The 23,710-nt window shown below is 43.5% G+C and overlaps 1 protein-coding gene across 8 annotated transcripts in view; it reads left to right on the top strand.

The window, feature by feature from the left end:
- Positions 1 to 23,710, top strand: part of GLCE (glucuronic acid epimerase) — a 62,371-nt gene that overhangs the window by 15,293 nt on the left and 23,368 nt on the right. For 4 of the 8 annotated variants that reach the window (XM_062583462.1, XM_062583459.1, XM_062583461.1 and 1 more), the window contains exon 2: positions 5,484 to 5,583. The exons of 1 other annotated variant lie outside the window; for it this stretch is intronic. Coding sequence is in view for 1 of the 7 variants with exons in the window: in XM_062583457.1 (XP_062439441.1) it covers positions 17,317 to 17,321 (5 nt within the window). In the remaining 6 variants the exon portion in view is untranslated. Of the gene's footprint in view, positions 1 to 4,150; positions 4,205 to 5,483; positions 5,584 to 17,004; positions 17,322 to 23,710 lie in introns of those variants that run through there. 3 more of the 8 variants (XR_009959398.1, XM_062583457.1, XM_062583463.1) reach the window with 2 other exon arrangements.

The following is a 23,710-nucleotide window of genomic DNA, read 5'->3' as shown; positions in this document are numbered from 1 at the left end:
TAACCAACTTCTTGGGTTACGTGGATTTAACTAGGAGGGTTTGAGTCAAGCTGTTTCCTCTTTTATTTATGGAACTGAGAATTCCCTTGTCAGGATGAGTGGAATTGGGAAGAAGAGCTTAAACACTAATATTTAAAACGGGGAGAAGTCCGAGTGGAGCCTGTATCAGCTACTGAAACGAGTATTAGTTTTTTGGGGTGCAGCGTCAGGGTAGCTTTGTTGCTTATGAGTTAGGGCAATTACAATTTTCCTGTCTGCTTGAATGTTTCATGAATATCAATACGGTCCCCATCCTGAGCAGTTAATTGGGTTCTTTCATTTCAGCCACCTCATTTCAGTTGAAAAGTGCCGTTAAAACATGACGGATGTCGGTGTGAAGTCCCACGTGCTCTCCGTGCGCCAGGAGCAGCCTGCTGCCTGCCCCTGCGCCTTTTCTCCTCTTCGCTCTCCCAGCAGCCCGATAAGTAACCTTAAACCCAGGAGTCTTTTGTGTTCCCCGGTAGCCTTTTAGATCATGTTTTCCACTCTGGGGTGGCTGCTTTCACAGTGCTTTGCTGGTCGGCCTGTGCGCCTGGGAGGCGGTCGAAATTTTCAGCTCCCAGACAGACCCGTCTCGGTAGGTGGGCAGAAGCACGTTTAGAGGAGGGGCAACGTTGGTAACAGGCGCAGTATGAGAACAGAAATGAGAAATTTGGATTTTATGGCTGTTTCAAATAGCTAATTTGGAATGTGCAACTTGAACTTGCTCGTTTCTTGACTGACCCTGGAAATTACGCTGAAAGGCGGCGTGGAGAAGGGACGCGTGCGCGCGGCTCGGCGGCAGACCTGCAGCGCGGCGGGAGCTGGGGCAGGTTCCGTCTGTCGTCGATCTCGGGCTCCATAAACAACCGGCAAAACTCTGTTTTATTGATCACCGAAGTTTAAATAAAACAACATGACTTTGTATTTTAATAGAAATGGGATAAAATCCTCCTGACTGCGCGTGGAAAAGTAAACACTATTGCTTATGAATTCCTGAAGGTGATACGAACAAAATGAGCTGAAATGTTAGGTTTTTGACTAGCTCTAGACTGCTGGCGGCCTAAACCTCTGTTATCGAAGATGGAAAAGTGGTGTTCTTCTGCGTGAGGCTCCCTTCAGGGAGCAGCTTAAAACTTGGTGCAGAAAGGCGGCGTGAGGCTGCTGTGCAGCCTTGCCGAGCTGTCGCCAGCGCTGTACCTCCCGAGGCAAGCTGCGGGAGGTTGTGGGTAGCCTTTTGGACAAAAAAAGCATAGGAGGTCCTTGCTTACCTTGTTTGAAGGTGTTACGTTCCCACGGTGTTTTGCAAAGCCTGTATTTAGAAACGTAGTTTTAATTCCAGCCAGGAGTTTGCGGTTGCCTGTTTGGCTCTTTGTTTGCTAGTTCTGAAACGAGCATGTAGCTGTTGTGAAGACGCAGTATTTAGACGCAGGAGGTTATTAACACGTTATCTGATAGCACTGCTTTGGATGTGCTGCAATTGCAGGTTGCAAGCCAAGGCCTTTTATCACCCGTTGCATGTATTAATGGCTTACCAAACCGTGCCCTGGAGTATCAGATTGGAATGACTGTAGTCTCAGAAATTCAACAATCAGATGCAAACAGTTAGTTCAGTTAGGGTGCAGGGGTGCAGTCAGCGCCCGCCTGTTCCCGCTGCCGGCTGTTGGGAATGCAGAAGGAGCAGAATGAGCGGGATTAGCTGACCAAGGACTCTCCCAAGTCTGTGCGTTAGGTGCTAATTTTAGTTACTTCTGAGTAACAGAGTCAGTTCTGCTAATAGCTCTTGTGGCGCAGTAAGTGCGTGTTGACTAGTGATTAGACTGTGGGTCCTGGCCTGCATAGTTTGCAGTCTCTACATTGCAAAAACAAAGCGGGGGGGGGGGGGGGGAGCAAGACTGAAAATGAACCAAACAGCTGAGGCCAGATAGCAAAAAGTTGTCCTTACTGATGGTTAAAAATCTTTCCTTCTATCTGTGTGTTGGTAAAGGTTCTTGATACTCAGTGCGCATGCTGAACAGAAAAGGACCGTTTTCCACAGGGCACGCGGATGGGAGCAGCCCCTCGGGGCCGCGCGAAGCCGCGTGCCGAAGGCTGGTCGCTTGTGAATTCTCCTCCTATTTTCCTCTTGCTTTATCCTCCAGCTCCCGCAGTCCCTGCGGAATTAGCTAATGTTTTACCGTGCAAAGACCTCGATCGCTCTTCTGAAGGTGCTGGGGGGGGGGTTTCTCCGCTCTCGGAGTGGTGCCCTCCCCTAGCTCCTGGTGCAAGCTGTTTGCGTGCATCTCCTTTTGGCAGACCGGCCGTGCTCTCCTGCGGGATCGCTGGGGCCGGGCACCTGCTTGGCCGCTCCGTGCGCAGCCTTCGGGCGATCTCCTGGGGTTACTTCCAGGCTCCGCAGCTGCTCTTCCGGAGCACCGGGACCAGAGAGAAGCACGACTTGGCCAGCTTTACTCCAGCTGCATCCAAGCTGCTATGGGGCTGCTTTCTGCTTGGTCCCTGTTGACCTGTTGTAATGGATGAGCACAGTGCTGCCCATATGGGGACAGTCTGGAAGAAGGGGGAAGTGTCTCTGCCCAGCACCGATCCCCTAAGTCTACGTTAAACGAGACTATGACAGTTGCTGGACTTTTACCAATATTTTAAAGATGAATTCTTGTCCTTGAATAGCTATGGAGGTGCTTCAGCTGTGTATGTAGGAAAAATACAAGAAAAGCACAAATTTAAGTCGCCATTTGTTTGTGGATCTTCTGCATTCAAAGTTAAACCTCTCAGATATGTCAATTACTTTAAAACTTTGTAGGGATGCATCAGGTAAAAGACTTTTATGGAGAGAATCTTTATTAGACTGATATTATTTTGTAGGAAAACCAACTTTTGCAGTTCTAGTCCTTTTTTTGCCCCTCAAATTGTGGCCACAGAGCTACCACCATCAAAGGTGATACTCTATGCTATGTTTTGAAGTGCTGTTCTACCTATTTTAAGGAAATTTTCATCTAAGGAAATTTAATTTAAAAAAAAAGAATCCAATATTCAAAATCATGCCAAGGTGTGGCCCTTTTGGAAGTGTTTGGCTCTTTTTCCAGTAGATTAGAATTTGAGAAGGAAGTTGTGGTCTATGAAATGGCACGTAAATACTGGGAGATTTCGCTCACAGATTGAAACATTGACGGAGAAGGTGGAGGGGGCTGGCTTTAGAAGGCAGCTTCCAAAGCTAAAAATGGTCAGTTAGCAAAGCGTATTAGCTTGCATCCTAAAGCTGTTCAGTCATTAAGCTGATTCAAGCAAATTGCACTATTCTTATTTTATTGTTATTTGCTAAATTTTGTCTGTAATGAGTAGCAGTCAGTTTTTCCATACTGACTTCTGGTAATGTGATCAGGTTTAGCACCCATGAAATATTAAGGGAATCGTGATTCATCATGGGATGAAGCAGTAGCCTAGGATGGAGAAGGTAATAAAGAAGCAGCACTCCCTCTGAAGGGAATCCTAACACTTGCATCTCCTCAACGTGGAAAAAAATAGAACTTTTGTTTAAACATATTCTTATTGTGCAGACGACCATGTTGGACAAAAATATCTCTGCTTTCTTTTGCTAAAACCTTAATTTTTCTTCTCTAGGAGTTGTTGTTTCTGCATGTCAAGAATGCAAATCCTTGGAGTTCTTGCCTTGCTACTTGAAGGCAATAGGGTGAACTATTAAATAATAAAAATAATTCTCTTGGGGAAACAAAGTGAAGGGCTTTCTGACAGATGTCATGTGAATGTACGCTATTGTATTTAAAAATGCATGTTCCCTGTGGTTAGTCTTCCCTAACCTGGCTGTAAGAAAAAAAAAAAAAGAAGTACTTGGTTGGATTTTAGCTTTGTTTGCTTCACTTTATAAATAAGTGCTAAGAAAATGAGTATTTTGTTGTAAAGATGTTTTCAAGGCCATGGGTTTCTTATTTTTTATTTTTTTAGAGAATCATAGAAGAAAAGCTGACAATTTAATGGTGCATGATGCACTAATAAAAATGTCTGTGTGCTTGTGTTTAATCCTTTAAAGGAGAGAAAAGAAACACAGTAGTTATCAGCATTCAAAAAGCAAGACACAGGCTTAAATATATGCAAAGCCTTGGAGAGAGAGTGAAGAAATGTACTGACTATGTTGCAGAAAGCTTCTGACAGGCACATCACATCTTTGAAAGTAAGATTTGAATTATTAGAGCTGCCTTTGTTTATTAAATTGAGCCTCCAGTGAGAGGATTATATGGAGAAATACCATGCAGGCTCAAGTTGCATTGGCATAAATTTTAATGGGTGATAAAACTAAATTTACTTTATTGAGCTAATTCAGTAATAAAATACAAATAGATTAAAAAAAAAAAAAAAGGCCAGGTGTGTAGTAGATACCTAAAGAAAGACTTCACATGGCTAAATAAGCCTCCTTTTGTGGAATCTGGTTTGCTTTTACTGAAGGGTAATCCTTTTAAAACAAGACCACTTGAAGGCGAACTCCAACAGAAGACTTTTTGTTTAATTTTAAATTGGGAATGCAAGGGAAAGAGGCAGAGAGCTAATAAGAGTGTAATTATACAAGCCATTGCCAAGCTGAGGAAGGGCAGAGACCATTAAAATGCCATTTTCAGAGTTAATTATGTGGTGTTTCAAGTCAAGTCTGGTGTCCTGATTTTTGTTTAATCTGCATGTAGCATGCATTTCAAATCTCATGTTCAAGACATATAATTTCTTTTTTAAGGAACTTTAGGCCACTACATTACAAAAAACTGCCACAAAATCTTCTAGTCTCAATAGACTTTTTGCCTGTTGGATCTGATTAAGAAATATGCACAAGTAATAAAGGAGATGGGAGAAACCTTAGCAAATAGTTTGGGACCAGCACAGATACCATAAAGAAAGCGTTGCAGTGGAATTTGGCTAGTTAAATCTTTTGTGGACCTCATTGAATAATTGCAGAGCTTCTGCTCCTGCTCAGATGTAGGCAGCTGCAATTTGTTTCACGGTTGGTCTTGGACTTGTGTGTTATTAGCTTTGCAGTTTGTATTCTTCCACTTGTGCAGCTTCTCAAGTGGAACTACATAATAGTTTAACTAAAAGTGGGATCCTTTGACTATGGGGTTTAAATTGGAATTCTTCAGAAACGTTTAATGAAAGCCTGACGTGAGGCAGATGTCAGCGTTTGCTCTTCAATTGGGTCGGCTTGCGGAGGGGAGAGCAGATTAGACTCCTTTGCAGCTGATGTGCTGCCTGGAGGAAGTGACATTTATGCTCTTGATCCTTCAGTGATTCTGCATGTCAAGAGCTGAGCCTTGAAATTCGTCAGCAGTGCTGTCTTAGGAGCCGGCAGGGCTGCGTAAGAGGATTTGTACAGATAGAGGGGGAGAAACTCAACTCCAGTTGCTGTAGCAGGTCCTTAAGTACTTAAAAAAAAAAAAAAAATTTTTTTTTCCACCTCTCCCCTCTAGGAGATCAGAAGGGGAAACCGCATTAAATCACCAACCAGTATATTTCTGAAGCTGACAAAGCTGCGATGCATTAGACTTCAGAGACCTCCTTTTGCTTAAGGTAAGAACGGAGCGGATTCTTCCCGTCTCCCGCTTACTCCGCGCACGCGTTCGGTTATCTCTCGGGCTTGAGCTTCTGGAGACCGCGGTGCACTGAGTGCACAGCGTCCTCTCGATGCCTAAACGGTTAACATCCGTGCAGTTTAATAACTTGCAGCTGCGCGAGGCTCGGTGCTTGCAGGAGGGGTGGTGGTGCTGGCAGCTCCTGTCCGCCCGGAGGAGCCGCGAGCGGGCTGCCCATCGCCGGCACGGAGCTGCTTGGTGTTTACACGCGTAGCGGAAGATCTGTCCTGCAAGAAACCTGATCTGCAAGGGTTTTATTTTCCTCCCGCGGACGGTAAGCGAGCTTGGTGAGCTCTGAAGGCCGTCGGGTCGGGGAGGACGGGGCGGAGGCGGCGGGAGGTCTCGCCCGCGAGACGCGGGAGCTGCGTGTGCTTGCTGGAGGCTGAGCCCGGGAAAGCTCCCGCGGCGACTCCAGCGCGACCGCCGGTGAGTCGTCCCGACCCGATGGTGCGTGAGAATAGGTCTGCAATAGGTCTGCATGCTGTTAGCCCCGTGGTTTGTTTTTGTGTAAGAAACAGGTTAATTGCCATCTCTTGCATGTTGAGGGTAATTACCCATGCTGTAAGCGTGATTTCTGCAGCAGGAAGAGGCAGGATTTTTAACCTGTTGTAACTATGCCGAGGTTTGGGGAGGCTGTAAAAAATACATATGTTAACAAACTACAGCTTGGCTCTCCGTGACTTGCTAATTTTCAAGACATAAGTTTGTCTTAACTAAGTAATTTAGTGATTTTTGTACTTAAAAGAGTTTCTTTTCTAGTGCGGCATATCCTGCACAAAACTTCAGGAAACCTAATTCAAAGGGAGAGAAGCCAAAATTGGACACGAGCAAATTTTGCCTAGGATTTCCAGCATGCCTCTTGCGTGACAGTAGAAAGATAATAGCTGTTTTGGGGCTGCTGCACCAGAAAAGTGATTTCAAAGCATTTCAAAATGAGTAAAGGGAACTTTAAACTTCTGTCCAATAATTAAACACATGCTGTTCTGCTGTGTGTAATGTAAACTTAGTAAGTTTTATTTTTCAGCGTGTTACTACCGAATTCATTCGGTTTAGGTAAGTGCTCCCCCTGGACCTGTCCAGGTTAATCTCCGAAGTTCATTTTTATAGCCTGCTCTGGTCTACGTGAGCTGTCATTTCGCATTACTTCATGCTGCAGGATTGTCCAAGGCACAGAAAGGTTTAAATTCTCTCGTTACTTTTACATAAGCAGAAAACAGCATCCATTTTAGCAGTTAAAATCTTCAGTCAAAAGTAGCAAATGAATGTTTAACTGGAGAGCGAAACTTGTTTGCAAAAGCATCCATTTTGTGTTACCGCACTGGGCCTTTTTACCCTCTGGGCAGCTGAAGTAGAGACCAAAGGCACCGAGTCCCTGGTGGGGTGTTTTTATCAGCTGCTGAAAGTGCTCGGGCTTCCGGCACGCAGTGTGGTCTCAAAGCCTGCTCCTGAATTGTTTGGCTTGTCAAACTCATCGTACTTCCCAGACCTTTTCCAGCTTAACCGATCGTAAAGGATGCTTTTTATTAACACCTAGGCAGTAAAATTTGAGAGAATATCCTATTTAGTAGGGGAATCAAGTTTTGCTGCCAGGTTTTTACGTATGTATCTTCTTCTTGAACAAGCCTAGCAATCTGCTTGTGTGAGCATCATGAGGTTTTGTGTAAAAAAGTGGGTTTTTTGTCTTGTTTTGATGAAAGCAGTTCAAGATCTGAGCTGTGAGGAATAGGCGAAATGAAGCAGCAGAAGCACTGACAATCCCCAAAGCTTTAATGTGTCCGTGTAGTCTAGAGACTCTGTGTATTTAGAAGCAGTCTAGATTTAATCCTGGAGAAAAAGCATTTATTCATAGGCTTGTGTCTTGATCGTGTTTCTCAGAGTGATGGATGGTATGGAACAGGGGTACGAGGGAGACATTAAAAATTGCTTTGCTTTTGCTAGAATTGCATCAGGTATTGATTGTCCCCGAGTTCAGTACTGGTTTAAGAAAAATACTGGGGAGGGTGATAGATGAAAGAATGATGTTTGCAAAATGTCTTAGCTTTGTGCAGACCCTTTTCACCTTTGTGAATTATTCAGTTTTTCAAGTCTGCTATATTGTTGCATTTAATATGTTTTAGACAATACTGACTGTTAATATGATAAAGGAAAAGACCTGGGTGGACTGCTAATTTGTCTACCAGGAAAGAGCAGAAAATAATCTGTTGGCACAGACTGAGCAGTTGTATGATGTTTTTACTTGTTTGTTGTGAACACACATGGAGCATTTTGGCATCTGCTAAAAGGGGGTTGTGATAGACCAGGACGGAGAAGCTTTCTGGAGCCAGTGCCTCTGTTCTAGTGCAGTGCCTTGACCCTGGCTGGAGCCTTCAGATGCACTGCTACATAAAATACTAATTTATGGGCTCTCAGTGGGGTTGAGAGTGAATTAAGAGTGATTGCATCGAATTTCTAAATGAAAAAGAGCCCTATAGCATTTAGAAGAAAGTAGATTAGTGTTATAGGTCTATTAACTCTTTTAGGCTTGAATATTGAACAGTTGGTGGACTGAAATTTTGGGAGAAAGTTCTGTTCTTGATGATAAGGTGTGTGTGTGTGAGGGTGCAACTTTCTTTAAAGAAACTTTTAAAATATTTGTGAAAGAATGGGATGTTTTGCCTGAGTGCTTGCTAGTAACCTTGCTAGACCTTTGGCAATAAACAAGACTACAGGGAGAAACATGCTGTTTACACCTTCACGTTGAATGTACCTGTGGATACCAGGTCATGTCTCTGCTTTTCTGTGTTTGTCTTTCCTTCCTGAAACATCTCCAGGTAATTATGGTCCGTTCAAAGCAGCAGAGAGGTTCTAGATGACTTTTTCAGGCCGATGCCTTTCAGTGAAGTCTTTTTATCCTTTTTGGATGGCCTCAATTAATGTTTCCCGAGCTACTTTATTTAATAAGCTTTTTCTGTAATAATTCTGTGATGATCTCTTATTCTGCTTATGCTTCAATGGTAACAGTTCAGCTGTGATAATTAGATTGAAGTCTTTGCAAGTTGTTTGATTCATCATATATTTTAAATATCCGAGTCTGTGCATCTGTAACACACCTACTGACGTTGTTTGAACTCAGCTCCATCGGTGCCTCAGTAAGATGCAGCTGGATGGCCTCTAGAGCACGGAGGTGGCTTTTGTTTGTATTTCTGCTTTGGGTTAATTAGGACTTCATCTAATTTTTAACTAGCAACATTTGAAAAAAGGTCAGTCTGGAAGATCCTTAAGAAGATTTGAATCAAGGAAGAGTATCATTTCTGTGACCGCTGTGATGCAGACTCTTCTGCGCAGCCACCGTGCAGCTCCGAATTCGCTCGTGGAATTTGCTGTGTCTTGGCTGAGTGGGAGGAGATCGTGACAGTAAGTCCATTAAGAGTTTCTTGAGTGACCTACTTCCCGTGCTGGAAATATATGGCTAAGCCTTCCCTTCCCCCGCTTGTTTTATGGTCATGGCGGAGTCGGGATTGGCATGTCCCGAACTGACATTCCAGCAGGCTGTTTTTCTGAAGGACCAGCTTGTTTTTGGAAATTTCCACAAGTTCACTGCATTTTTGTGTCCTGTGTTCAACTGTCTCCCTGTGGAGCTGAGCCTGGCGGTGTTTCCGGAGCTGTGTCCAAGCATGCATTTCTGTAGCTAGTGTGGAAATGTCACATCACGTTATTACCCTAAGTGGGAATTAGTTTCTCTAAGCAGATGGCAAAAAGGTGGTTTGGTTAATTTGTGCCTACTTGAAATAAGTAACTAAATATGTGTTAAGCCACTGATTTGTGAGGCCAGAGCATATTAGTGGTATATAAGTGGTGATGTTAGATTGCAAACCTAGAAACACTGAGGACCCGGACAGGTATCTGAAACTGAAACAAAAATGGACTAGAAGCTGAAATGCTCTATAGCTGTTAGAGCCTGAAGCAATCAATGTTTACAGATTGTGTGAAATTGGAAAGCACCAAAAGGAAAGTGATGGCCATTTGCTCCCTGGATAATTTGCCTCATAAAGAATTATTAGCTAGTAAATCCAGCATTTCTCCTGCAAAATCTCTGTTGGGCAAAATCTCTTGCACACTTGGCTTGTGGAGTAATGTACATCTAACAGTCACAGAAGTGCTGCAAGATGCATCCTGGCCTCTATTTGCCCGCTTGGGCATGAGCACATGCTGTAGCCAGCCTGGCCCTGTTCTGCTTGCGTGGGGAAAATGCCTGCAGAGCGCTCAAACCCGGTCTGTCGGCTGTGGTCTTTGCCGAAGATGAAACTTCTTTCAGAGCGTGGAAGAAGGATGAAAGCACTTGATATTTAAATACCACTAGTTCTTGCAAAATTTGCAACAGAATGGTATTTCTCAGTCGCTCACATGCTCTTGTGCGCTCTCTTTTGTTTTCTGTGTATATCTCTATATGCGTGTGTGTGTGTGTATATATATGTACGTGTGCATGTATTTTGTCAGTTGCAGGAGGTAGGTTTAAGCTCTGTCACTATTTACTCATTTAGGGTAAGCGTTAATGCTCTTTGTATCGCAAAGGGTGGAGCAACTGCACTTGCTGCAGCTACAAATTGTCTTTCTATTGTTCCTGCTCTGGCAGAAAGTCTCTGAAAAACGCCAAGCCGTTCAAATCCGAGTGGAACTAGCATAATGGTCGAGTGAAGGCTGGAAAATATTGCCATGCCCTCTCTGGGATTATCTTTCAGTTGGAGTTCTGTAAACAGTTTTTCTCTGGCAAGGGCAATGTCTAGGGGAACAAAAGAAAGCTAAACTAATAAGAATTGCAAAAGGGAAAGATACTCCCCCCCCCCCCCAGCTCTGTGCATTAACAAGCCTATCAAAGCTGAGAATCTGTAACCCAGATCAGATGTTTTTTACTGCAGCCATTAGCAGCTGATTATGGGGAATTCTGGAGTGAGCTGAATTGCTTTGTCCTGACTGGGCTTACCTAGATTATAATCGGACTACAGACGGTGTCTGAATGAGGAGCTTAATATCACTCCAAATGTTGATGTCGAGGGGAAAAAAAATCCGTCTGTCTTCTCTTTGGCCAAGTGCTCCTTAAATCAGACAAGGGAAGTGCTATGACTTCCTGGTACTGCAAGGAAATATTCTTGATACAGTGTTTAAGTTGCATTATAAGGTTTCTGCTGGTTCTAATTAATTACGTGGACTGTGTTGGGTTTGAGTTGTAATTACATTGACTGATATGCAATGATTAGCTTTAATGCATGTTTCCATGTGTAGAGGAGATTTAATTGCTTGCTGTTTTTTGGCAAAGATGTTGCTATTCTTCTGCAATTGTTTCTCCTTTTTTTCTGCAGATAACTAGAACTAGAAACAAGTCAAATATGAAGATACACCGCTAACAATTTCTTTGTAAAATGAATATGGTATTAGCATTCTCTTTGGCAGCTTGGCTAATTGCATTTTGTGTATTTCGCTCACAAGCGAATACTTGTCTCTGCATCCATCTAACAGTGTTAAGCCCTATAAGCACATTTCCTGTAACACAGTGCTAACTTCAGCTAAAACAAAAATGCTTTCAGGTCAGACTCATTGGTCTGCAGTTCTGTTATTCGGGTTTTATGTGGAAGCTTATGTTAACATGGGTAGTCTGCTTACACATCTTGATGGTTGTAGTTAATGAATCTTGTATCAATCCACGTGTTTACCTGGCTTTGAGTTTTGCAAGTGGTAAGTTTACAACAAGCTGGCTCATGAAAGTGGCATGTTCAATGAAAAATATTTTTGACAGTAAAAGTGTATTTAATAGAAGTATGGCTTTTGCAAGCTGCCACAAAATGGACTCAGGATGCTCAGAAAGGACCATCACAAAACTTGACCACTTGCAGGCAGACCAGACGCCTCTGGGAGCCTGGCGCGGGGTGAACGCTGCAGTGCGTCCTGCACAGATGTGTTTTTAAATGGCATGCTGGTGGCCCAGCAGCCCGCTCAGTCCTGTCTGCCTCGAGCTGTACGACCCGGTGGGGAAAAGGCACCCGTGCTGTCTTCTCTGCTGAAATGCCAGGAGCCCCTTGCTTTGCTTCATGCCCAGCAGCCAGTGGAGCCAGTAATGCAAAAGAGAGAAGCAGCCGGTAATTTTGGTCTTTAGCGCCCTTACTTGGTATCTTCCATGCACCATCTTTTCTGAATGTTATCAGTGATGCTAGGAAAGGAGCCAAAAACACTCTATTTGCATTTGCTCCTTAAACATCTGGAAGAATAGTAAATGCTTATGTGTTAACTTAAAATGTTTGCTTTTAAAAAAATCTTATTTTTATTTAAATTTGTAGTAAAGATGCTAGCACAGAGATGGGATGAATCCTTTTATCTTGTCTGTATGAGCAGTCTTTCACTGCAATGCCCGTTGCTGAATGTGGTCAGCACAAAAAGTATAATCAGCCAAACTATTGTTAGTGTTCAATTGCATAACTGAATCTTTGCATGTTTGCAGATTGTTTTTGGCAATTCCACTGCCAATTGCTCACTTAAAAATGAGCAACAAAACCAAAACTCTGCTTCTAATACAGTTATGCTTGAAGTGCTACTTTTGTCAGTGGTAGACCTATCATGAATAGCACAAACTCCTTTATTTTTATATATATTTAATTTGGCACTAAAATCACAGCAAATGTTAAATACATACTTTAAACTTGTAATATTTCAGAAATGCTTTAAAGTATTTTGTTAATAAACTATCTTAGGGTGGCTTGATGGGTTCCATCTGCAGAGTGATTTAACTGACTTACGTTAATAGCTCTTTTGCCCATGGTGATGTTACATGGTCAAGATTAATCATTAAAGTGTAGTATCGTTGTCAGTCTCAACACTTTTTTTTTAAATATATTTTCAATAGATTAATGATCTTATTGTAGGATAAACATAGCTTGTCTATAAAGCAAGTGTTGTGTGTTTGTGTGTAGATAGATGAATAGTTTTCCACTATTCTCTATTAACATCCCACTTTTTTAAAAAGCCCAAGGCTAAATATATTTGTTTAAAAATGCATTTTAACTGTTCAGATCTGATGATAGCCCAATGAGAGTGCTCAAGCTACACAAATGCTACAACTCTTACCAGGGGTTCACATAGCAGGGGTTCACTGTATATTCCTGTTTTCAAAAGTGAACCTGTTAAATCTTTATCAAGTGAAAATTTCTTTAAGCTTGTTTAATGTAGAAAGCTTCATTCTGAATATACTTAGTTGAACTAAACAATTTTATTTTGTTGATTTTTGGTAAAGATATTTTCCTTGTGATAGAGGTTCTTCCTCCAATGAGACAAAGCAGTTTGAATCTTAAAACACTTAGTTCAGCCTAACGATTTGTGGAACAGTTAGAGAGATGCTTCTGGTCTCCAGAATATCTTGAAATCCCGTGGGTTTTTTTTGTTTGTTTGTTGTGTGTGTGTGTGTGTGTGTGTGTTTTCTAGGATATAACAAGCAGTGCTGGTTATTCACTGTGAATCCGCATGAGTTGACATGACATGCTAGATAAGCAAAGAGTGGATTTAAGGCATGCATGCTTTCTACTGCTAGTTTAAAACTGGGAGCACTGTAATTTTTGTCTGAAATCTGCACAGCAAAAGCAGATATTTATGCTAATGTAGAAATTGGTAAAAATAAGGTAGTTTGTATTTAGAAGAGCTCTTTAAGAGTTACTGCTGCAAAATATGCTCATTCTTGCTATAACAATGAAAGGTCTTCTAAGAAACCTAAATCAAAGTATTTCAGATCAAAAAGTAATGTTTAATGAGTTGCTTCTCTCCTACTTCCTCCCTCAAGGACTTGCATGTTTCATGATTTAGAAAAAGAAAAGAAGAAAAAAGAAAAAGGGGGGGGGGGAAGAAAAGGGAGGGCAACTGTTTGTTGTGTAACCAAATTGTTGAGTAACCTACTTGAACTGAACAGAAAATAGTGAAGAAAGAATTTGTGTTTTCACTACAGAAGCAAGTGGGTAAGAGCTGCTGAGAGAATACGAAGAATATTCTCAGAGTGGCTTTTAGTTTCTTCTGCAGTGCCTAGAACATTGTGTTTTGCCATTGGAAAACTTGTGTTTTTGGAAAGAGGAAGTATCCATTTAGTCATGACCATGGAGGCTGCTGTTGGTCACGCCTGGAAGGAGGAGCATGCTGCTCTGGAGTTCAGCGTATGCCTGTCTGTGGAATTAGGATTGTATTCAAAATGGTTATGAAAACTGTTCCCTGCAAGTGGAAATTTTGCATATGATGATAATTTGGGAGAGATGCTTTTTATTTTTTTAATGAAAGATTTCTGAGTTAAACTGCTTAATATGAGCTTTATAAAGCTTTTTCATTAAAGCTTTTTTAATTTGGCTTTGCTTCTCCTCAAAATAGTTAACTTGATTGCATCCTTCCTGTTCATACTTTTTAGTTTGAAAAGAAGTCGTCTTTGCTATTAAGCACGTGGTAGAGATAATACCTACCTTTGCGGGGGAGAAGAAGAATTGGGCTCATTGATTTTTCACAGCAGTTTATTTAAAATAGAAACATCAACTTCTACAAAGTAGAATTTGCATTAGAAAAACAGGTAAACCACAGAACCTCATTTCTTTAGCAACAGAAATGAATGCATGAAATGGTAATGATTTTGGAAAAGAAGGGAAATTTTTCTAGCAGTTCTGACTCACTATCCCAATGCTTTCTGTGTTTGTTGAATGAATACCTATTCATACATAATTTATTGACACAGGAAAGGTTGCTAGTTTATAGTCCATTAGATTCAATCTCTGTGCAGTGATCAAAGAACATGCATCTATTGCAAATCTTTTTTTCCTTTTTACCTTAAGTGATGGGGAAGACAGATGGAATTGTGTGGCCTCTTTTTGCAGAAAAACAACTGAATATGCAAAATATCTTTATTCTGCTTGTTTCCTGTTAATATTTTTTTTTCGTAAGTGGAATTTTATATAAAAGTAGCAGGTAAATCTTTGAGGATCTTATGTGAACATGTGCTGTCTCCTGAGGCCATTGCGTGCATCTCTGTTGATTTGATGGCTCCTGCTGAAGTGTGAATCTCCAGATCGGATTTACCTCTTGTGCCCTAATGGCAGGGGAGCCGGGAGGGTCCCGGTGCCAACATCTCCGGGCCAGCGGCTGTCGCGGTTGCTGTAAGGTTTGCAGGGAAAGGGAATTGCTCACATGCTTCTGTCAGGGAGTGTTGCACAGACCCATGGTAAAGATCTGCACTCCAGAAATGAAATCGCGGTGTTCTTGGCTCAGTAGCACAACTCCCACTGGTTTCTTCATGTAGAAGAGAATGCAAGAAGAGAGTAAAAGAAAAATATTGGGGGCGAGGAACTGGTGGAAGGAAGAGTCAGGAAGCAAAAACGCTGAGCTGAAGTTCTGCACGTTTGCAGTCTGCACTGGTGGAATTGGTCTGTTCCATCAGCCTTGTCTCCACCAAAACCCCACCATGTTTTGATTAACTTGCATGGCAAGTTGCAAGTCAATAACAAGTCTACAATAAATGGAGGTAAAGAGTTAGATTTAAAAGCGAGTGCTGGTTTTTCTGGAGGGTTTGTTCTCTAATGTAGCTGTTCCTCGCACAAGCTACCCGCTTGTCCAGGGAGAGGGCAGAGCACCGCTCAGGGATCGTGCTCCAGGGAAAATCGTTTCCTTAGCCGAAGGAGCAGATCGTTCTCTTCCCCGCTACTTCTCCTCTTAAAACCGGTGGTATTTTAAAAAGCAGAGGAGTTTCAAGACCAGGTAAGCAGCTCTGCGGTGATATGCGTGCCAGATGGTATTCATCTGATAGGTCTGGATGAGCCCAAGCATGATCCACAGGCATTACGTGCTAGTATGCCTGACAGCTTGTTCCCGAGTTCAGTTAATCTGGGCTATTCAGAAGCATTTAGGGAGGAGAGTGAGTTAAGAGAATTTATTGGCAGCAGCTGCTTGTATGCCGAAATAGTTTAAAGCTGCTGTCGCTGCTGCAGCCCTGCCACAGCATCCTGGAGCGCGCCAGCCCTCCTGGGTGCAGAACACTTAGTCTGTTCCAGTTGCACCGAAGTTGTTGTTAAACCGCACGATTGCAGCCGAGCCGCAGCTCAGACAGCTGGATCCAGCGCTCCTGCAAAAAATCCAGCTGGGAGCATTGCTAGAGGGGCTGCGGCGCCGGGGCTGAAGTTAATCCGCTCCAACTCAGAGCCCGTGGAGGAAGTGGAAACCGTCGTGCAGCCACAGACTAAAATCTGTCTTCAAGTGCTAGGGCAGAGGTTATTCTGCTGCCAGTTATTTCCCTTGAAACGTGTGGAGTATCTGTTGTTCCTGTCTTTTGTTTAATGGTATTGCCAGGCGTGGTTACCGTAGCTGTTTTGCATGAGATTGATGCCAGGCAGAAAAGCAGAAAGATAATTTCACCAAGGGCAATAAGCTGGGGTTGCAGCTTTCTGTTCTGTGGGTTGTTTGGTGTTTAGATGTTGAAGAAAGGAGAGTGTCGTTGCTATTAGAGAAATATTCAGTATCTGGTTGTAAGATTAAAATTGGCTGTATTACAACAGGAAAAAACAGCTAAAATCTGTTTTGGTGCCAGAGATGTTCAGCAATTCCCTCTAGATTAAGGTGGACTGCAGATCCCCATTTGGAGCAGAATATTGCCTCTTTGTAAATTCTCTCCTCTCCTAAGTATAGGAGATTGCAATTGTCTTTGGTCCCTAATTACGGAGGTGGAAGGGATATTCGTTATAAATACAGTAATTTTATCAAACGCTTTTTCTATCTGGATGGAAATCACGCAATGAATCTGTTGTGCAGCTGAGAAGTTTGGAATGATTTCATCTTTTTTTCTTTCCTAGCCTCTGAGAAGTAATCGTGCAGCTGCGTGCCCGGCGCCCGCAGCGGGATCGAAATCCAGCGCGTGGGAGGACACGTGGCTTCCTGCCCGAGCGCCTGGGAATTCCCTGCGGAGCGCCGGCCCCACGCCGGCACGGCACGGCACGGCACGGCGCGGCGCGGCCGGCACGGGCAGCAGCGGGACCTGCCCGCTTCCCGCCGGGGAGCAGGCAGCAGGGGGGAGCGAGGGCGGAGAGGCCGGGTGTAATTCGATGGAGGGTGGCGTGGGCTACAGGACGGCTTCTCCCTGCGCTGCCGGTCCTCAGCAACCGGAGGCTGCAGCTAGGCTTTCTCGTCCGGCAGCGCGGCTGTGCCGTGCCCCGCGTGCGCTTACCCTCTGCAGAGGCTGCCCTCTTCCCGCCGGCTTTTCCACTAGTCTGAGAATTCAAATAAATTATTTAGGGCTTTTTTGGGGGGGAGTATAAGGTACGAGTTAAATGCAGTTCTAAAATACGAGTGGGAAAGATGTAGTCACAAGCGCTCGGGCAAAGCACAGCCTGCGCGCGCGCAGAACGCAGCTTTCCCAGCTTCAGCTTCAAGCCGCTGCACCGGTGGCTCTATGCAGCGCGTCTCGATCTAGGCTCCAGTAACTGTTGCTGAAAGTTATAAAAGCACAGAGAAATAACGTTTGTTCTTATTTCAGCACAATTATTACCTCTTTCCTACTAGTGAAAGCCATGAAAAGGGGCGTTTCAGTAGGGGAGGCGTGGACGCGCTTTGTAACGCTGCCTCGCCCGGGGACAAGCCGCTTCCGCTTGCTGACGTCCCGTCAGGCTGGGATGAAATTAAATCGACTGCCCAGGAAATGCGGTAAATATTCTGTTTAAAAAAGTTTGCCTAGCCATAACAACTGGTGTACAACATCAAGGCCTGGAAGCAGCGACCGAGGATGGGCAGGGAGCGCCGGTGCCGAACCGCCCCGGGGCCCTCCGGCACCGAGGCTCCAGCGATCTGCACAGCGCGTTCCCAAGCTGTTCCCTAGCACTTGGTTTAAATCCGCTTTGCAGCGAGATTTTTATCGCTTGCCCTAGCCGTTGCTTTCCGCTTGCAGCGGGTTTGTACGCGCTGGGGTATTTGCAGTTCTCCTCCTCGGTCCCGGCAGTGCCTCTGGCTCTGTGACTCTTCGTCCTGCGCTTCCCTGCCGCTCCGCTCCTGAGCGGCTGCACGCAGCCGCGTCTCTCGAAGCGATACCCCAGGCTGGCCAGGGCCCTGCCTGCGCCTTCGGTAGTGCCGCGCAGAGCAGCGCGATTGCGTCGCGTGGTTTGTAAGCCGTTTTCATGCGGATGGCCTCCCCAGCATGATTTTTTTGGTCGCAGTAGCCTGGTGAAGTTTAATTTGCAATGCAGTATAACCTCTAGCTGCTTCTAAAACACCCTCCTGTTTAATAGGACCGTTGCCATTTTGCAGCTCCATGGTTGGTTAGACCTGTCTAAATAGAGTAACTGGTGTTTAATGATTTTTTTTTCTTTTTTTCAGAAAACAGATTGTTGTTGTTGATTAGCCATTCTGTTTTGCACTGTTCTTGTAATGCTTAGCTTGGCAGGTTTACTGGACGGTGGCGAGGACGATCGTTGTTAGTGGAAAACAGGCAGTAGCATCTGCTATTGCGCGTCCCTGCGCTGCGCTGCGGTAGGCGGTCGCCGACTGGCACCTGAGGACCCGGCCGTGGCTCGCGGGGTGCAAGCGCGCTGGCGGCAGGTTCCCGCGGGACCCGTCTCCCGGGGCAGGAGCAAGCGAGCACCGGGTGGCTCAGCGCTCCCCTGCCTGCAGATTTGCTGCGTGTTAGTCTGCGTTGGTGCAACGCAGTGTTGCTGCTCTTGGTTAAATAACGTGTAGAATCTAAATCCATGTGTGGTGGGATGAAGTGACTTATTCAGGTTGTTAGTGCGTGGTGAAAAGGATATGTTGAATCATGGATAAAATACTGCTGCCTGTAAACGTTAGAATAGCTGAGGTAGCCTGATTCGTTTAGTGTCAGGATTAATGCTTATAAAATGCAATATTTATTTTTCTAGCTGAGACAGATATGCAAAAATCACAAAAAAGAGAAATTTGGAACTGCAGTAGAATGTTACTGTCTGATGTTTGCTGCTGCCTGTAAGAATAAAGACTATAATAGTTTGCTGTAATTAACAACACTATTTAAACTTAAATGTTCCTTCCAGACAGAGCTAGAGGAGTACAGGTAGGCACATGGTTTGTGAGCCACATCCTGCTGCTGCTTTTGATCTGTGACCCTGCAGTGCGGCCCTGGTCCCTGGAACAAGCAGCCTGAAGTCTGGAATTCCGGGAGGATTTTTTTGTTTGGTTGGGTTTTTTTTAATCTTGACTAACCAATTAAAAAATTATAGCAAACAAAATACAATCTGAAAGTTAGAAACCCTGTGAATACAGTCAAAGTATCCAGCCTAAAATTGCAGTAGGTGTACGTTCCTGTTTTGCTGGAAGTGAGGGGTGGGAAGGAGTCTTGCAAAGCAGAAGAGCTGGCAGGAATGGACACAAGTATTGCCTCTCTCCCCAGGCACCGGTTCTCTTCTCTGTGCTGGACTATGTCTCTTCCTGAAGAGAGATGCTTTCTCTGAAAACACTGACCTTTCCTTTGACTATTAATTTTTTTTTGGTCTGTTGGATGTTTAACAGTAATCACCTCCCATATAAAATATAATGTTCACTGTCGTAGCTATACGAAATAATTCCTATTCAAAACAGTTTGCTATCAACTAGCTTTCAGCATGCTTCTATGTAGGCTCTAATTGTATTCTGCTTTTTTTTTTTTTTTTGATCAGCTCTTCTGAAGAGTTGAAATACAAAGGATTACAAAGATGCATCTTACACCTTATTACACGCGTATGTACATTCATGGGTTATATTCTAAAACCTCAGAATTAGTTGCTGTCATGCATTTTATGAAAGTTAGACCTGCATTTGTGGTGAATTTTCAATAGCGGTAGGCTTTGTACATCATCTGCATCTCTTCCCTGTCCAGCACTGCTGCCTCCTAGTAATCTCTGGCTTGCTGAATGTAAAAACAGAGACAGAAGGTTTCCAAACACATTTGCCAGGGTTAATGCCAGAGTCTAAACACAAACTCTGCTGGGACAGATTGTTATTTGGAGAGTGAAGTGCCAGACAGCTTGATTTGAAGGATTAAGGGGAAGAAATGCCTCTCTCCCAGATGCAGACAACCCCTGGATGGCAGACCCCGTTACGGAGCATTTGCTGTTGTGCCTCAGTCCCGTTCCCCGTTATCCACGGCTTGGGCATTGCTAAATGGTAGGTACGTGTTTGGGGGGGTTGTTCTGTTTTGTTTTTCCTTTTATACCTTTTTGTATGGGGACACAGGCACGTGCGCCGCTTTATTGCAGCGTCACTGCCATACTTCTGGTGTCAGTACATGTTGGTGCATGCAATTTGGTTTGTAACTAATCCAAGCTTTACAACTGATCAAAAGGAATACTTACCCTTTGGTCAGGAGAGGGATGATGGTTCTTGCTGACCATGTGGATTTTTCTACCCTTTATATTTGTTGTTCAAAACAGCACATATGGAAAACTTGCTGTTAGTGCTTAGCTTGTATTTATCAATATTGAGGTTCAGCCATTGGTCATATTTTACATTATGTACTTTGAGGAAAAACATTTTCAATTGTTTTTTCTAAGTGAGCACTATGAGAAAATACCAGTGGAAATAACAGTAATTAAACCTTAAACTTCTTGAAAAAAGTCACTTTAGCAAACTTTAATTGGCCTTTCTTATTGTTGTGCAATTCATTCTCTTTAGAATTGTTTTGTTGGAGCAGCAGCAAAACTTCACTGCAGCCCATAATTCTGCTGTTGAGTAGCTGCCGTCAGTAACTCCATCATGCAGAGCTGTCTGTGTGCAGTGCCAGAGTTGGCTAAGAAATAAAAACGAGGCGTATTCAGCCAGTTACTCTGGCTTATGACAGTCTGGTTTGGGTGGTGGGTTCCTCCCTGTTTCCCCCCAACATCCCCCCCCCCCCCAGTAACACTGTTGCTGCCTTAACTTCTGCTTTTTGCATTGTGAAAGAAAATGCCAGTGAAACTATAACTTGAAAATATGTAAGAATATGATTGTAAATAGTTTATTCCAATAATGGTAAACTGTGAAATCAGCAAAGCAAGGCTCTGGGATTTTGCACTTCATGTATCTGAGCTTTCAGCATAGTGCATTACGATAGCAAAAGAGGAAACTGCAGGTTCATTTACTGCTCTGAAATGGTTCTTGCAGTTTACAATGTTTGTGTATCCTTCATTTTCTATAAGCATGATTAACTGAAGAAATCATGTCAGGGTTGCCAGAGATTAGCACAAAAACATAGAGGCTGTCATTAAGGTGTTGGAGTGAGTTTTCAAAGTTCATCTGTTCCGTGTGAGTTGTGTATGATTTTTGCGGCGAGCTTCTCGTGTGCACTCCTTTTTAAACGGTGACAGTGTTCACACTGAAAGAGTTCTCCCGTTTCTATTTGAAGGCTGCACGAGTAGGCATGCCCCGTACTGGCCAGATGTCCGAGGCTGTAGTCTGGAGCACGCTTGGTATTGAAGCCTCCTAGGCACTGGGCCGCGTTGGCAGCCGAGTGCCCCGTGCCCCTCTCTACTTCGGCTCTGCTGCTGTCGGGGAAGCCTTGTCGGCAGCGCCAGCACAGGTCTGTGCTTCCCACGGAAGCGCACGTTGCGTATTGGGCTTCCTAACGGCAGGAAGGAAACTATCGTGTTCTAGATCGGCAGGATTTTTTGGTGGAAGCTCTTAAAGGGAACCTGAGAGGGAACAAATGAAGGCACAAAGCGAACCTGAGGCTTTCTGGTGGTAAAAAGAGCCAAAAGGTACAATGCAGTTCAGTGAAAATTGCCATAGAGGTAAAAGATTTTCTGTTCAAGTAAAAGTTGGACCATATGCTTAGAGCAAAACATATCAATATGTTCTTTCAGAGTGAAGGAAACTTGTGCTTCTCTGGCTGCTGGATACGTAAAGCTGTCTTTTCTCAATTCATTAGGAAAGCAAAGGAGGAGAAAGCAAGCTTAACTGTCTGCTAGCGCAGTATCATATGCGGGTGGCTTTACTGTGTCACTTGGTACAAAATACTCTATTTGTCACAGAATGTATTTGCTGATGTACAAGTCATGAGACAATTTTTAAATGTCTCTGATAAGCCAGTAAAATAGAAAGTGATAGTGAAAAATACCATTTTGATCCTGTCACTTGCTCACTTTACACTAATTTTCAGGGAAGATGTATCCACTTACAAAACCAGCAAACACGATCCTCTCCCCCAGCGGCTTATAGGACTGTCGGTAAGGATTTTTATTCTGATGTTGCCCTCTTTCTTCAAAAATGAGGAAAGCAAAGCTTCAAGCTTTGTGTTTTAGTTCATGCAATGTATGTTTTCAATAGAGTCAGGGTGGGCAAAGAGGAGATCCAGATGACGTCCTGCAACCAAATCTGGGGCAGCTAAGTGTGAATGCAAAACTTGTCTTGAAACAGATGATAGCATTAGATGTGACTAAGAGGAGAAGAGGCTTTTTGCTTTGTTACAGCTACTTTGCTGAGCGAAGGGATTATGCTTTATGATTTTAAAGTTGCCTTGCTATAAACCATAGGTATGCTGAGAAACACAACCTCATCACCTATGACTGGAAGGTTTGGCTTGTGCTGTTGTAGTTTGCCCACCTTAAATGCCATTTTTTAATATGCTTCCTGAATCTGGTCTAGAATTATATTGGAAAGTTCTGTATTTGTGGCTTGAAAAGCATCTTCTCTCATTTCTTCTCTCATAAAGAGCATTAATTCCAAATTTAGTGGTGGTAAGTCTTTTTGTTTGCCTCTTCATAATGCACTTTCAAGTACGTTTTCATTGGTTAACCTTAGCTCCAGATGGTTTAAAAGGTTGTATGTCAGGTGTTCTTCAGATGGATCGTTTTTCAGATGAGCTGATGATTTTCAGATGTTCACAAGACAGGGGGCTGTAAAAATAATAGTCTTGACTCTGCTGATGTTGATTGATCCTTAATTTTCTAAGCATTGCGTATCCACCCTCTTTCCTTCTCCCCAAACTTTTCTGTAGGTGTATAGGTTTGACAGCAGTTTGTCGTGCCATGGAAAGGGAAGCAGGAGGGGAAAGCTCTTTTTTTGTCTTATTAACATAAAGATGTACATGCCTAATGTTGAGCTGCAGAAGTGATTATTCAGAAAGAGATTTCAGAAATAGATACGTTCTGACGTCCTATGGCTAAGTAGACCGTGAGTTATGTGGTTCATCCTTTCTCCAATGGGATGATCAAAATGTAAATTGCTGCTGCTGTACTGGATCAGCTTTGTACTAAAGGAATTTGGCCTTGTATACTCGCTGTCGGGAAATGAGGTTACAGGATTTCTAGCCTTCAGCGGGAAGTTCAGATCGAAGTAATGAGTTTTCCGTTCATCAGAGCGCCGTGCAGCCGAGTGGCAGAGGCTTCGGCTGGACGCTCCTAGCTGCCCTGTCCCCCGTTGCATGTGCACTGCGACGTCCATGCACTCAATGCAACGCACAGCTGGATGTTATCCATCTGTTATCTAGAAAGTGGTTGCTGTACTGTTATAATTTAAGTGTTATCCTTCCTTTTCTTTGGGTGCTTCTTGACTTTGGCTTAATTGTAAAATACCTTCCCACCTTTAAGATAAGGGATATAAGGATTTAATTGGCAAGCAAATACTGCATGCTTTCCATCAGCATAGATGTAAATCAGCATATCAGCCGGTTAGAGGTATTGTTACCAAAAACGTATATACTTTGTATATGTTAACACACTTTAACACTTACTCTGTGTAATAGAGCTTGTTTGTGGGTGGTTGGGGATGTGTTGTCTTGTGAGGTTGCAGCTGTATTTGTAGCTGTTAAGCATTCTGTGTGACACTAATTCCAATAAGCTGTTTAAAAAATAACAATTTTTGACAAAAATCACTCAACTAAAATGCTTTTTTGGAGAAGGCAAATAGTTGCAGAGGAAATGCTACCGTGGTTCAGTTACAGCGGTCACCAGCACTTCTATAACGTATATACCGAGGGGAACCGCTGCAAGAGCAGAGCGGAGATCGGGATTTGCACTCGTTCCGAATTTCGCTGGTCTCTGTCTTCGCTATAAAATGCTTCTCCCTTTTAGTAAGGCAGTAACAAATAGGAGCTGACAGGATAGTGTAATGGTTGC

The sequence above is a fragment of the Rhea pennata genome, chromosome 10, assembly GCF_028389875.1.
Source record: "Rhea pennata isolate bPtePen1 chromosome 10, bPtePen1.pri, whole genome shotgun sequence".
Lineage (NCBI taxonomy): Eukaryota > Metazoa > Chordata > Aves > Rheiformes > Rheidae > Rhea > Rhea pennata.
The sequence above is the reverse complement of the archived record's forward strand: the minus strand, read 5'-3'. Positions and strand labels throughout refer to the sequence as shown.